The sequence below is a fragment of the Anthonomus grandis genome, chromosome 5 (assembly GCF_022605725.1).
Source record: "Anthonomus grandis grandis chromosome 5, icAntGran1.3, whole genome shotgun sequence".
Taxonomy (NCBI): Eukaryota; Metazoa; Arthropoda; class Insecta; order Coleoptera; family Curculionidae; genus Anthonomus; species Anthonomus grandis.
The window spans coordinates 5,125,920-5,140,272 of record NC_065550.1 but is presented as its reverse complement, the minus strand read 5'-3'; the positions used below and the strand labels follow the sequence as shown (position 1 = coordinate 5,140,272).

Genomic DNA, 14,353 nt, shown 5'->3' with positions numbered 1-14,353 from the left:
TTTTGAGAAGAATTGGTCTTAAGTTGAATGTTCCTTATAATGATATTGATTTCTGTTATGTTTCAGTTACTAGACTTAGTGTCACATTCAAACAACTGAGTTGTTACTCTAAACTTGGTGCTTGTTTTACATTTCCTTTACCTTTGTGATTTAACCTGGTTGTCTGTTATGTTTTCTTTAACTATCACTTTAGTGTCATTGTTTTCTGAATTAATAATGATGATAATAATAATAATAAACGGTTATATTGGTAATTTTTTAATATGCAGATGGTTTCTATAGGTAGCGAGAGACCAAAAAGGAAAAATACTAAAACAAAAACAAAATTCTAGCATTACCAACAGAAATCTAATACATTTTATGGGTAAAAATATCTTAATTGATTATTGAAAAATAAATTGCTACTTTTTTTTTGCAAAATGTGGACACACACAGAAATTACATATATGCTGGAATCTTGTTATACAGATATAATCATTCAAACCTCGCCTATAGGAAATAGTTTATGAGCGTAAGCGAGAGAGGACATATGGAGTCCGCATGAAACAGACAGAGGGCACAATACATGCCGTTTCCAAATTAATACGTTTGGCAACACCGATATTTCTGCCCCACGGCTCTCCGCTCGTGCATCGAAAAACGAAACAATTCTTATACCCTGAAAAGGTTAATGTATGGGCTGGAATTTTAGGTGATTCAATTATAGGCCCTTTTTTATCGATAAATACCTTAATCTTTTGAGGGATGAAGTTCTTCCTGCTATCCGAGGGCTCAATATCAATTTAGAACAAGTTTGGTTTTAACAGGATGGTTGTCCCGCTCATAACGCATTAGTGGTACGTCAATTTCTCGAAACGTCCTTCCCTGATCGAACAATCAGTGGAAACGGTACTATTAAATGGCCCGCCAGAAGCCCCGATTTAGCCCCCAATGATTTTTTTCTTTGGGGATACCTAAAAGAACAAATTTATAGGCACGAAAATGAACGGACTACTAATTTAGAAGAGCTTTGTGTTAAAATTAGGCAAGCATTTAATAGTATCTCCATTGAAATGTTGTCAAACACGAGAAGGTCGTTTTATGATCGATTGACGTACTGCACTGCTAAACAGGGTGGCCTTTTTAAACCTGACATAAGCTAATTTTAATTTTTATTTAATATTATCAAATTAACTTTTTGCTTTATTTTGAATTAATTTTTTTATTTCCTGTCCAATATTTAGTAAATTTATGTTTACAACATTATTGCAGTCGGTTTTTAGTTTATTTTTTGCTGTTAGGACAGGCAGCAGCAAAGACTCAAACGAAACAAATTTTTTGTTTTTAATTTGCCACAGAGAAGTGCATTCCCGCTTGAACGCCTTAAGAATACTGAAAGGTTTCGGTTTCGGGCTTCGGCGGGGTCCGCTGCTTCGAGTATGTTGTCACAACGTTGCCAGACCTACTGCGATATATAATTCCTATAGGCGAAGTTAGAATTATCATATCTGTAGACATCGTTACACGAAAAACTACGTCTAAAAAATATTAAACGATACCCAGGAGTATTTAAATTTTTGACCAATCTCAGGTTAACATTGTGGAGATTAGTTTAACTGAGTTCAAATTTATTCAGAATTTTTTTCTGCTTAATATTAATGGTTTATTGGTTTTACGTCTATTTTTTACTATTTTAAAGTAAATTAACTTTAATAAAATGCTTTACTTGGATTGTTTAATGTCAAAAACTAATTATGTATTTTTGTTATAAAATTGAAGATTTTACATCGGATTTCTTTGTTATTTTTAGCCTTAAAAGAGAAACAGATAAAAGACGTTTGTAGGTATGTCGGTAATGTCGGTAATTTAGAGAAACGAAGTATAATATCTTGTTTATCCTACAATTTTATTCAGTAATTCGCAACTAAGCTTTTTAAAAAAACTTTATTTTACAAAATTACTAAATATGTGATCTACGGCGAAGCAACTTATGGACTGACTCATAAATGACTGGAGTCGTATTTATAATTATATGAAAATAGCTGAGACAAGCATTATTCTTATGACTAATTATGACTAATACAATGATTAATTATTATTAGATCATCGGAAATGGCCATATAATTCCTCCCTCCTTAAGTCTGAGAAAATCGGGGTTGATTTTCGAAGGATTGTTTTTCAAGGGGATTCAATTTTATGTCCACTTTTACATTTTCTTTTGTTTTACATTTATACTTATAATATACAAAGATTATTATCCCTATTATTACTACAATAATAATTATAATTAATGTTACAGATACACCTGAGCTGATAATATTTAGTTTTTCTAAGGGGTGTGTTGTTAATTTATTGACATTTTTTAATTCTTCGTGTATATTATTTAAATTAATTTCTTCGAGTTCTAAGGGTTCTAATTTTTTAATTAGTTCTTCATTAATTGTTATTGGTGGTAGTTTTAATCTTAAGTTAATAGAATCTGATTTTTGAGAATCGAAATAATCATTCTTTATTTTGACAATACAACTTTTGGGTAGAATTAATGTTGGTTGATTGATTGTTTCAATGGTGTGTTGATTAGGGCATTGAAAATTTATTTTTTCTTGATCTTTGGGAATTATTATAATTGAATTATCCTCTAATTGGGTGACAGATGTTTTTAAATAATTAACAGGAGTCATTGGGCAATGATTTGTCAGGTTAATTGTCTCAGAGATGCAAGGTTCATTTTGATTTAATATTTTTGCATGGCAAAGAAAGATGTCCTCGATTTTTTGGCAACTTTCTTTTAAATTATAGAAATCTTTGTCTGATTTCAATAAATAGGGATTACTCAACATTGTTAAATGATTATTTATTGGGATAGGGAAAACATGATAGAAAGCATAAGTTTTCTCAGATATTAGGGGTATTGCTATATAGAAAATTATTAGGTCTTCCTTTATTGTTACGTCAGCATGTGCGACTTCATAATATTTAATTATGTTATCAAAAGGAATTCGTGTTTTCTGATTAAACTTAGATAGGATGACTAATAGTTCTTGATATTTGAGAATACTATGATGCATAATGTTTATTTCTGCGAAATTAATTGCAGTTTGCACATTCATACGTATCTCATTGATGACGCGAAGATTGTTTTCTAGCGTATCAAGTAGTAAGATAAAATATAGTGTAGTAGATGTTGACTGACTCATCTGTCTTAGGTCATTAATTTCCTTATATAATTTTTGCTGATTATTTCCTATGTTAGTCAGCTGAGTGTCAATATCATGGGTTAGTTTCTTTAGAACAGTTTGTGTTTGTAATATGTCTTTTTGTAAAGTGTCTTGATTATTTTGGAGAGTTCTAATATAATTGTTATAGCGTTCTCCATCGTCTGCGTCTAATGTACCGTATAGATATTTTTGCGCTTTTCCTAAGAAGTTAAATAATCCTCTTTTATTTCTTTTTGAAATTGGCTTGGTTGTATAATGATCTAAAAATGATTCTATTGATCTTGATTGATTGAGAAGATCATTTGTTTTTACAGCTAAAAGATGATATAAGGGTAGATTTGATTCTCCCAAAGTCTTATTTGCATACATAAGCGTTTTCTTTGTTAGTTTTAAGCAATTCCTTATATTAGTAAGATTTACGTGATAATAAATATGATGATAACTAGTTACTACATAACCTTTTCCTTGGTAGATTGGTATTATTGGGTTGTTAAGAGTTTCAATCTGGTATTGTGCGTTCACGAGCAGTGGAAGTATTACAAGAAGGGTCTTCATTTCCTAAAATTTAGAATGCCTTTTAATATCTTTAGGATGTCTTTGCTTTTTGAACGTCTTTATTTTATAGATAGGTTCTAATTTCTGTGATAATTTTTTAGGTGTTTTTAACAATTGATCAGTATTTTCCGGTATTTCAGGGTCGTTTTCTCTATTTTGATTAAGTTTGCTAAGGACATTTGCCTTTTTTGCATTCATTTCCGAATAAATGTTTTTATTTAATTCCTTGAATGTTTCTGTCAATTCATTTATATAATCCGTTTGTAATTGGTCTAGGTTTTTCTCAAAATTTAACTGATAATTAAGGTTTCCTTTAATTATCTGGAATGGGGTATAATCATGTGACGAATGTATGCTATTGTTATAATTTAATACAGCTAAATCAATTAGATTTTGAAGTGGTTTTTGAGAATAATCGTTTTTTAAAGCAACTAGGCTTTCTTTTAGAGTTGAATGAAATCTTTCAATAGGTGAGTTTGAATTCGGGTTATATGGTGTTGTAAAATGCAACTCAATTTTATATGCTTTACAAAGATCTTGAATTAGGTTGCTTTTAAAATTTCGAGCGTTATCTGTTGTGATTCGACATGGGGTTCCATGGTGTGAGAAGAATTTAATTAAACTCTGACATATCTCAATTGATGTCTCATTTATTGGATATGCTGCAGCAAATTTTGAAAAATTATCTATTATTGTTAAATACTTTTGAGCTGCTATTGAATATATATCCATGTAGATATGCTCAAAGGGTTTAGATCCTGTTGGGGTTGGTTTAAATATTACTTTGTGTGGATGTCGATCATATTTCGTTTTTTGACATACTTCACAGGTGTTAATAAAATCTACTACGTCTCTTTCTAAGCTTGGCCAATAGTAGGATTGTTTAATATTTTTAATATTTTCGTTTATTCCTCTATGTGATGTTTTTGTTGTATGATATCTATTAATTATTTCTTTTTGTTCATCTTGATTTGTCACATCTTCAAGTAGCGTATTAGAAATGACTAATTTAAACATATTACTTGAGAACGTTTCTTGGAATATTCTAAGAATTACTGGTTCTAGTTCCTTGTTAGGGAAATGTAAACAGTAACTGTCTGGTGGTAAATGGTCTCTTAGAAATATTTGTATTTCTTCTGTTATTGGGTTTTCATTTATGAACATTATTATTCTTTTCTTGGTTTCGAATAATTTCTTCATTATTGAATAGGGTTTTTCATTTCTTGTCCATTTAAAAATGATTTGATTTTTATAAGTATTTACACTTTTGTTGACATAGGGTGCACCTAGTATTGGGTTTTCTATTGATGTATGAATTGTCTCTGTTTCTGAATCTTCTTTTCCATTTTCATTTTCTTGTTTAGAAGTTGATGGTAGTGTTTCATTATTATTTTTATTCGGAGGTCTTATTTGAATATCTGATATTATTCGAATTTTTGGTTCTGGTTTGGCTTTTTCAATTTCTTTTTGTGGTTCAAACAGGTTTTCCTGTGATTCAATTCCTTGCGATTCGAAAAATCGTTTAATTTTATCATGCCAAGCATATTGGTCTTCAGTTTTTTTATTTCTTTCGCATACAGCAGACATATGTGTTAATGGTGGATCTATTATATTTAAAGGGTGTATATCCAACGGTGGTCTTGAAAGTGCATCGGCATTTAAGTTTCGAGTACCTTTCTTATAGTGGATAGTATATTCGAATTCTTGAAGTTTTAGTCTCCATCTGACTAATTTTGAGTTCGGTTCTTTAATGGAGAATAACCATTGAAGTGGTTTATGATCTGTTACCACTGTAAATTTTCTACCAAATAAATAAGGTCGGAAATATTTGGTGGCCCAGACAATTGCTAATAGTTCCTTTTCTATTGTAGAATAGTTACATTCAGCTTGGTTAAGAGTTCTGCTTGCATATGCTATAGGCAAATCTGATCCAACGGGACCTTGAGAAAGTATAGCGCCGATTGCGTAATTGGATGCGTCTGTAGTCAGGACGAATGGCTTTTCAAAGTTAGGATGTTGAAGTATAGGATCATTCATTAAAATGGTTTTACAAAGATTAAATGCTTCTACAAAAGATTTATCATGAATTATTTTAACATTTTTCTTTAGACAATGAGTTAGGGGTTTTGTAATTTTAGCAAAATTCTTAATGAATTTCCTGTAGTATCCGATAAGTCCTAAAAAAGATTTTATTTCCTTTGTGGTATTTGGAATTTTGAAATTTTTTATTGCTTCGACTTTCTTTGGGTTTGGCTTGATGCCGTCTGGTGTTACGACGTGCCCTAAGAATTCTACAGTTTTACGTAGGAATTCACATTTATCTAATTGAATTTTCATATTAAATGATATTAGACGTTCGAATACTCGTCGCAGGGCATCGATATGTTCTTGAAGTGAGGTCGAATAGACAATAATATCGTCCATATATACTAAGCATTGTTTTCCTAGTAATCCTCTTAAAACATTTTCTATAGCTCTTTGAAATGTCGAAGGAGCATTTTTGAGGCCAAAGGGCATTCTTAGGAATTCATAATGTCCATGTTCTACGTTGAATGCCGTTTTAGGAATACTATTTTTTTCCATTTCAATTTGGTGAAATCCACTTGTTAAGTCAATGGTCGTAAAATATTGACATCTTCCTAGTTTATCTAGAATATCAGTTACGTTTGGCAATGGATAGCGATCATCGATTGTTTTCTCATTTAATTTTCTATAATCGATCACAAGTCTCCATTTTCTTTTGCCAGATGCGTCCATCTTTTTTGGTACAATCCATACAGGTGAACTCCAGGGTGAGCTAGAGGGTTGTATTATTTTATCTTTTAACATTTGTTCTATTTGATTATTTACTTCTTCCTTATGGATGTATGGATATCTATAATTTTTTGAATGAACTGGGATTTCATCTGTCGTATTTATAACATGTTTGACTTGATTTGATGATGTTAAAGAATCTCCAGGTTTAGTTAAATTTTGGCTAAAGTTCTTTAGAAGTTTAAAGAGCTGAAATCGTTCTTCCGGGTTTAAATGTTGATGTCTTATTAAGGATTCTAATTCTCTGCATTCAAGAGTTTTTCTTTCTTGATTTAATTTTTGTGGTTGCGTTTCTTCAAAATTTATTACTTCGTAATTATTGATTTCAATTGGTTCTAATGGTAAATTTTCATTTATATTGCATTCAAAAGCGAAAGTTTTATCCGAATGATTAAGGATATCAACTGTATATTTATGGTCATTAACTGTTATCAATGTTGGTTGAATTTCAATATTTTTGTCAGAAAAATAAGGCATTATCCAAGTTGAATCATTAGGTAGGTTTGTTTTAAATACTACTTTTTGAATTGTTTTAGGCAATATTTCGATTGTATATTGATCGAAGTTTTGTCTATATTGAAAAGGAATTTCTAAGTAATTATTCTTCAATTTCTGATTTTTTAAGTCGATGTTCAAGTTTAGTTTACAAAGATCTTTTACTCCTAAAATTCCATCGAAATATTCGTGAAATGGGTATAGGACAAAGTCTATGTGTTCGCTTATGCCAAAGGGTAAAAGTAATGGAATTTTAGCTTTAGCTGTGGCTTTCCTTGATCCAGCACACGTTTGAAGGGTAGAAATATAGGGTACGATTGATTCAGGGAATAAGTTTTCAACTATTGATGGTCTGAGAAGAGATGCATGAGATCCTGTATCAATTAATAATCGAATGTTATAATTGGGTATTTCGATATAGGGTAATTGATTGACTTGAAAACTGTTTAAATTCAAGCATGATTTGTTCCCGAGGCTTGTAACTGAAAATTTTCTAATTTTTCTGTTAAAGTCTCTTCAGCAAAGTAATCATTATAAGGGTTTTCTTGATAGAAATCATTATTTGAAGGTTGATCTTCAGATGATTCAAATTGTGGGTCAATGAAGTATTCTTCATTGCCTTCATAATTAACATCAGTTTTATTTTCATCTTCTAAATGCGTTATTTCTTGGATTAGATAGTTGGGTTTTGAGTTTTGAAAATGGTTTTGAAAATGGTTTTGAAAGGGTCTTTGAAAGGGTTGAGGTGATTTTATTTGAGAAGGGTTTCTCTTAGGTTGGATACTTACTCCTGACATGGGTTGTGGATATTGTTGTTTACTGGGCGGAATTGGGACATTCCTTTGATTAGAATTCAAAAATTGATGTTGATATTGTGGTTTGAAGGGAATTCTTGGGGGTAATGGAGGAGGTTGACTTTGTTGTCTATTAAATATTGACATTCTTGGGTGATTAGAGATTTGGTTGGGTGTCATCATTCGTGGAATATTGATTGGAGAAGTATTTTGATTTGCATTGTGTCTATTTTGAGAATGATTATGTACGAAATTATTTTTAAAATTAGCTTGACTTGTCAAAATTTCATAGTTTGTTATTATATCAATAGCACTGTCCAAGTTTTGAGGATTTTGAACTATTAATAAAGTTCTTAGTTCATTAGAAATATTGGCTAATAGATTTTGTGTTGCGGTCAATTCATTTTGAGAAATTAAGATAGTTCTTGCTTCAATATTATTAACTTCGGTGCATATTTTTGTATTTATTTTAGTAACTAAGGCTTTGAGCTTTTGTATGTAATCTTGAGTGGATTCATTCTTTTTACTCAAAAATATTAATTGTTGTTGCAAGTTACTTCTAGTAATTGGGTCACTAAATTTTTGTCTTAGAGCTAGTTTAATTTCTTCCCAATTTACTAAATCAGGTCGAGTCAAAAGAAAATCTTCAGCTGGTCCTAAAATTTTAGATTTTATTGCCAAGTTGACATACTCTTGTTGAGACGAATCATTATTAAAATATCTTAAATGAAATGTATCAATTTGATTAATAAAGGCTTCCAAATGTGATGGAGTTCCGTCAAATGTTTTTAAAAGAGTAACTGTTGATCTCAAAGCGTCAGCCATTTTGAAATTAGAATTATTGGTACAAATAGCAATGTCAGAATATAATGTTTCTATATCTAAATTAGAAAAATCAGTATTTGTTACTGAACTATTTCTTCTTAAATTACTACTAATTCTCGGATATGTAATATCTTCAGAGAATGTTCTATTTCTACTCATTAAAGTTATTAAAAGTTCATTAATCAATTAGTTTATAAATAATAAAATAAAATAAGATAAAATAAAAATCAATTTTCTTAATTAACAGGACTTTCCAACAATAAGAAACAATTTTAGTAAATCACTTACAATTATTGTTCTTGTCTTCTTCCTGTATCAGGCAGTAGCTTTGCCAAGAAGATGAACTGCTTGGGTAGGTTGCTGCTTGTAGTAGACGCTAGCATAGGCCAATACGTCTCACTGGTTGTGTCGTTGTGGCGTACCAAAAAGCGATTTTCAACCAGGAGCCAAAGCTCTAGGCCGGGATCTGTTTCTGATTCCTTTCTTAATCTGTTGACACAGAAAGGTGCACAGTCTTGATCATGTGGGCACTTTCACATTAGAGTTTACACTCTAAAGGTTACTGGTAAAAGCACTACTAAGAGAGCACTGATAATCCAGAAAGCACTGATAATCCAAAATCCAGAAAGCACACCGAAAGGTATCCTACCGACTGCGCCAATTTTATTCAGTAATTCGCAACTAAGCTTTTTAAAAAAACTTTATTTTACAAAATTACTAAATATGTGATCTACGGCGAAGCAACTTATGGACTGACTCATAAATGACTGGAGTCGTATTTATAATTATATGAAAATAGCTGAGACAAGCATTATTCTTATGACTAATTATGACTAATACAATGATTAATTATTATTAGATCATCGGAAATGGCCATATAATTCTACTATACCCGATACTTCCAGTACAACATTATATTTCAAGGACACTAATTGAAAACCACCAACAAATTTTATTAGTCTATTAACTTTTTCCGTTTTTGTTTCAGTATTTAAATAGGGATAGGGATAGAGATAGGTTTTGGTACGAGAGAGACCGAGACCGGTTTGTAGATAGAGATAGGCGAGACCGCCGAGATAGAGATCGAGAGAGCCGCGAGAGAGAAAGAGACAGGGATAGATATAATAGACCAGTAAGTCAAGCTGTTAATTTGTTTGAACCGGAATATAATGAGTTTCTTTTAGAATTACGCTTCTTCGGATAGTTCGAGCGATTCGGACGATGATAACGAACAAAATTACAGCCCCAGGGGGCCAAAAAGACTAAGACTGTCCGGCGGGCATTCGAAGAGCCATAGCAAACCTAGTTTACCTCGTACCATTTTTCACAGGTAAGATTTTACAGCATAAAACCATAGAAATTTAACTAAGGATAGACCAAACTACTTGTTGGTTGAACTTTGAAATTTAGGAAATTTTATTTCTGGCTTGATAACATGACCAAATGTTTATATTTCCTTTTTTTCACACGACGTATCAATCAGATGCGCAATTATATGAAATTCACTTTAATGTTTTATTAAATTTAGGTAGGAGTTTTTCTGTTTTTGATTACGTAATGAGTGAAGGTTAGCTTAGTGTTTCTGAGTTAAGTGTCATGGAACACCTGTTTTTTTTTAATCTATTTTAGTTAAATAGTTTACAAATTCTGCTCTGATACTGATAACATACCGTTTTTGACTTGTCTATAAATGTTTTTACGATGTTTTTTAAATTTTGTAATGCCCTGAAGAAGGCCTAATATAGGCCGAAACGTTGGCAATTAATGAAAAAAAATTGAAAAGCTTGGATTTTTTTTACCATTTATCCAACTAAACCCTTAAAAATTTTTAAAAATTGGACTGGGTCACCAAAACACAAATTAAAAAAAAAAGGTTGCTCATAACGAATATAAATAAGGTATAGGGAATATATTTTGATAACTATGGAAATAGTTATTGTCAACGATAATCTATTTTGCGGTTAGTTGTGAACGGTGCCGCTGAAATGTGCCAGATTGTTTTGCTGCCAGCATGATAAAATACCGTTAATAAAAAAATACCATAGGCTGATAAAACAATCGGCAAAATTTATTATTGGTGGATGAAACTGACCATTTTCCATCTACCTATGTCAAAAGAGTTGTTAAAGATTTTAGGCATTTACTGAACGATTACAAAACTGTAGATGTGTCTTGTAGACCTTGTACACTTACTTTATCAGTGGTCAATTGAGTTCCCAAATTAAAAGAGGTCATCCATATTCTCAAAGAGAATATGGATCTATAATATGGTCTAGAATTTTGACATGAATAAATCAAAAAATAACCGAGACTTTGTGTTATTGTCTTTTGATTTATTTATGAGTTCCCAAGTTATTGGAAGTTTGTATATCTTTAAATCTGGCAATAGACAAGATGATGCTAGGTATAGAAGGATTGCAATTCATTGCACTTTGAGCAAACTTCTGCATAAACTGGCTTATGACCAAATTGTTCATTTAGATCAGCCACATGAGTTTGTGCATCTGAATCTAATCAGCAACGTTATATTGGTAGTATTCATACCGACTGATTTTCGAAAGCGTTCAATAGAGTAAACCATGATTTGCTACGCTATAATTTGATTGCAGTGAATGGGTGTTGTTTGTTGGATTTTTTTATATTAGGCCGTAGTCAGTGTGTTCGCGTAGGTAATTATATTTTAAAGGAAGTATCAGTAGTATCAAGCGTACTACAGGATTTTTCAATTTTGGCCCCTACTATTATTAGCACATCCTGTTTAATAACGACATTGTTAACATAGTCAAACTGCTGATGATGTAAAGTTGTATAAACATGCAAGATTTAAATTGAAAGCTATATGTCTTGAACCCACAGTCAGATTTTAATAATGTATTTATGTGGTCATCATCAAACAGCGGTTCGCTGGTCGTAGGCGTCCCTTAGTGTCTGCCACCGCTTTCGGTCTTGTGCGTACCAGTTTCGCCGGATTTCGGAGCGTCCAACTTATTGATGACCTGCCTCTGTTCCTATAGGCTTCATGCCTCAGCCTTCACTCCAGAATATGCTTTGACCATCTTCCATGAATTATTCGTGCCAAATGACCAAACTAGTTTTACTTTAAAGTTCTCTTCTTCTAACAGCAACAAATCCTGGTAGTATGCATTGATTGTATGTTTTTCCGTTTGAGACATACAGGAATGTTTGATTTAAAATCAACACCAAGTATTTCAAATGTCACCCACGCCAAGCCTATTCCTCTTTTCAGCTCGCAAGTTTGATAATCTGGCCAATCTCTTGTCCCAAATATTTATATGAGGCAAACTGCTTAATACTCCTACCGTCCACTGAAATATTCTCGCTCATGACAAGATTGGTCATATATATATATATATATACCCCCCTTTCTATTTAAAATTTTTTCTCAAGATGTCGCCCAGCCGCCATCTTGGAATTTACAATATATATATATATATATATATGGATATAATATTATAATAATATTTTGTGGGGATACCTAAAGCAAAAGGTATACGAAACAGAACCTGCCTCAATTTTTGAGCTACGACAAAGAATCACTAACATTTGTCAAAATATTGAGGCAGATGTATTTGAAAATGTTCGACGTGAATTTTCAGATAGGTTATTTATGTGTCAAGAGGTACAAGGAAATCATTTCCAGCATCTTTTAAATTAAATATTGTTTTTCTTTTGATAAATTGTTTATTTGCTAATTGTAAATTAGTATTTTTTTTATTGTATTCTATTAAAAACGTTAATAAAATCGCAACAGTGTATTTTTTTGGCTGTTACTTTTAGACAGGTCATTGAGACCTTTAAAATGAGGTACCACACGACCCCCCTTTCTATTTAAAATTTTTTCTCAAGATGTCGCCCAGCCGCCATCTTGGAATTTACAACTACCTAGTTTACAGTGAAAAATAGTATCTATAGACCAATTTACTTATGCCAAGTTTCAAAAAATTTTTTTGACCCGTTCAAAAAATAAATGGGGGGGGGAGACTTCAGAGAAAAGCACTGTATATGACCAATTATATAAATATATTATATATCATCGTAAAATGTATTTTTAAGCCGACTTCTTTGCATGCTTCATGAAGGCTTTCCTACATAGTCTGTGCCTGGTCAATACTGTCGGCAGTTATGACAATGTCATCAGCGAACCTCAAGTAGCTCAACAGCTCTACGTCGATGCCTATGTCCATTTCTTCCCACTTTTTTTTAATGATATTCCAATATGGTGGTTAATAGTTTCGGAGATATTCCGTGGTCCTGACAAACTCATCTTTCGATTTGAAATTTATTTGTATACCTTTTTTTAATAGGGAACTATATATGTGATCAATACGACAGTCCGACAGCGCTAGCAACATTTTGTGTTGATTTACGAGGTCGAAGGTCTTTTCAAAATCTATGAATACTGGCTTGTTATACTCGATGTATTTGTCTATAAGAGTTTTAATAGTTGAAAGGTGATTGTTTATATCATGCCCTGCTCTAAAATGCTTGTCAACAACAGAATGTAAATAAATAAAATTAAAAAAAAAAACAATAATAACAAATAGAAGGCTTTTGACATGGAATCAAACTCTGGGGCGTATATTCAATACCAATTTTAAATCTTTTATCTCCTGATGATGGACACCACTGTGTTCGAAACATGTAGGGAATTTTAATTAACTAAATGCTTAATAAATAAATGTAGGGAGACTGCAGGATTTTCATTTTACCTTGACTCCACTGTAAGTATGGACTATTTCTTTACAATTTTGTCAACGCCTGGGGCTTCATTGTCCTTTATTTCTTTAAGCGACGCTCTGATTCAGGGTAATATCAGGTATATCCTCTGAACTCAGTAATATCCTCTGAACCTTGATTTTGTATTGCGGATTGTGTTTCTTTTCTTTGTATAACTCTTTATGAAAGTTCTTAACCTACTTTAAAATTTCTTTCACCATTCTCCAGCTTACAGATGTTGTTGGTACCAGAGAAGAAGCTTCTTCGGAGGATTCGTAGTTGCTTGAAATTTAGTTCCCTTCTTTGTTTCATAAGACTTTTTGTGTTATCACTAAGTTTATGCTTTGGATTCTTATTTTTTGAGCACCATTGTTTTAGTGTATCTTCTAACATTTTGTTAATTATTCTATTCTAGTTCCAACATTTTGTTAATTATTCTTCTAGTTTAATTATTCTATTTGCTGCTTCAATATTTACTTCCAAATTTCTTGCAAACCCAGTTCTCCAGTCCAAGGTCTATCTCTTTGTGGTACTCATCCAGGTTTTTAACATCACAACACCTTTGAGGTGCTCGCTCCATAATTATATTTGCCCTCTCTAGTTTTGCATTGATAGTCATTTGTGCTCCTACGATTCTATGGTCAGTATTGAATCAGTTTTGATCCAAAATTCAAAAACTCAAATTAAAATTGATTCAGTACGCTGATCTTGTACAATATTTTTCCTGTCAGTGATCACATAATAATCTCATTTTTGATAATTCCATCTGGGCTTTCCCACGTCCAGCGCTTCTGTTTACTCTTCTTTACAAACTAGTACATTGCATCCAGTCATTGGTGTGCCAGGGAGTCAAGGACTGTGTTTCCTCTTTCATTCCTCTGGCCATACCAATGTTCACCCATAGCGGACTCATGGAGCGAGCATCATCCTTTTTAT

The 14,353-nt window shown here is 32.1% G+C and overlaps 1 protein-coding gene across 2 annotated transcripts in view; it reads left to right on the top strand.

The window, feature by feature from the left end:
- The window catches only part of LOC126736886 (zinc finger SWIM domain-containing protein 4-like), a 410,579-nt gene that overhangs the window by 314,997 nt on the left and 81,229 nt on the right, over positions 1–14,353 (top strand). For both annotated transcript variants that reach the window (XM_050441498.1, XM_050441499.1), the window contains exons 6-7: positions 9,669–9,812; positions 9,865–10,010. In XM_050441498.1, coding sequence (XP_050297455.1) covers positions 9,669–9,812; positions 9,865–10,010 — 290 coding nt within the window. The remainder of the gene's footprint in view (positions 1–9,668; positions 9,813–9,864; positions 10,011–14,353) is intronic.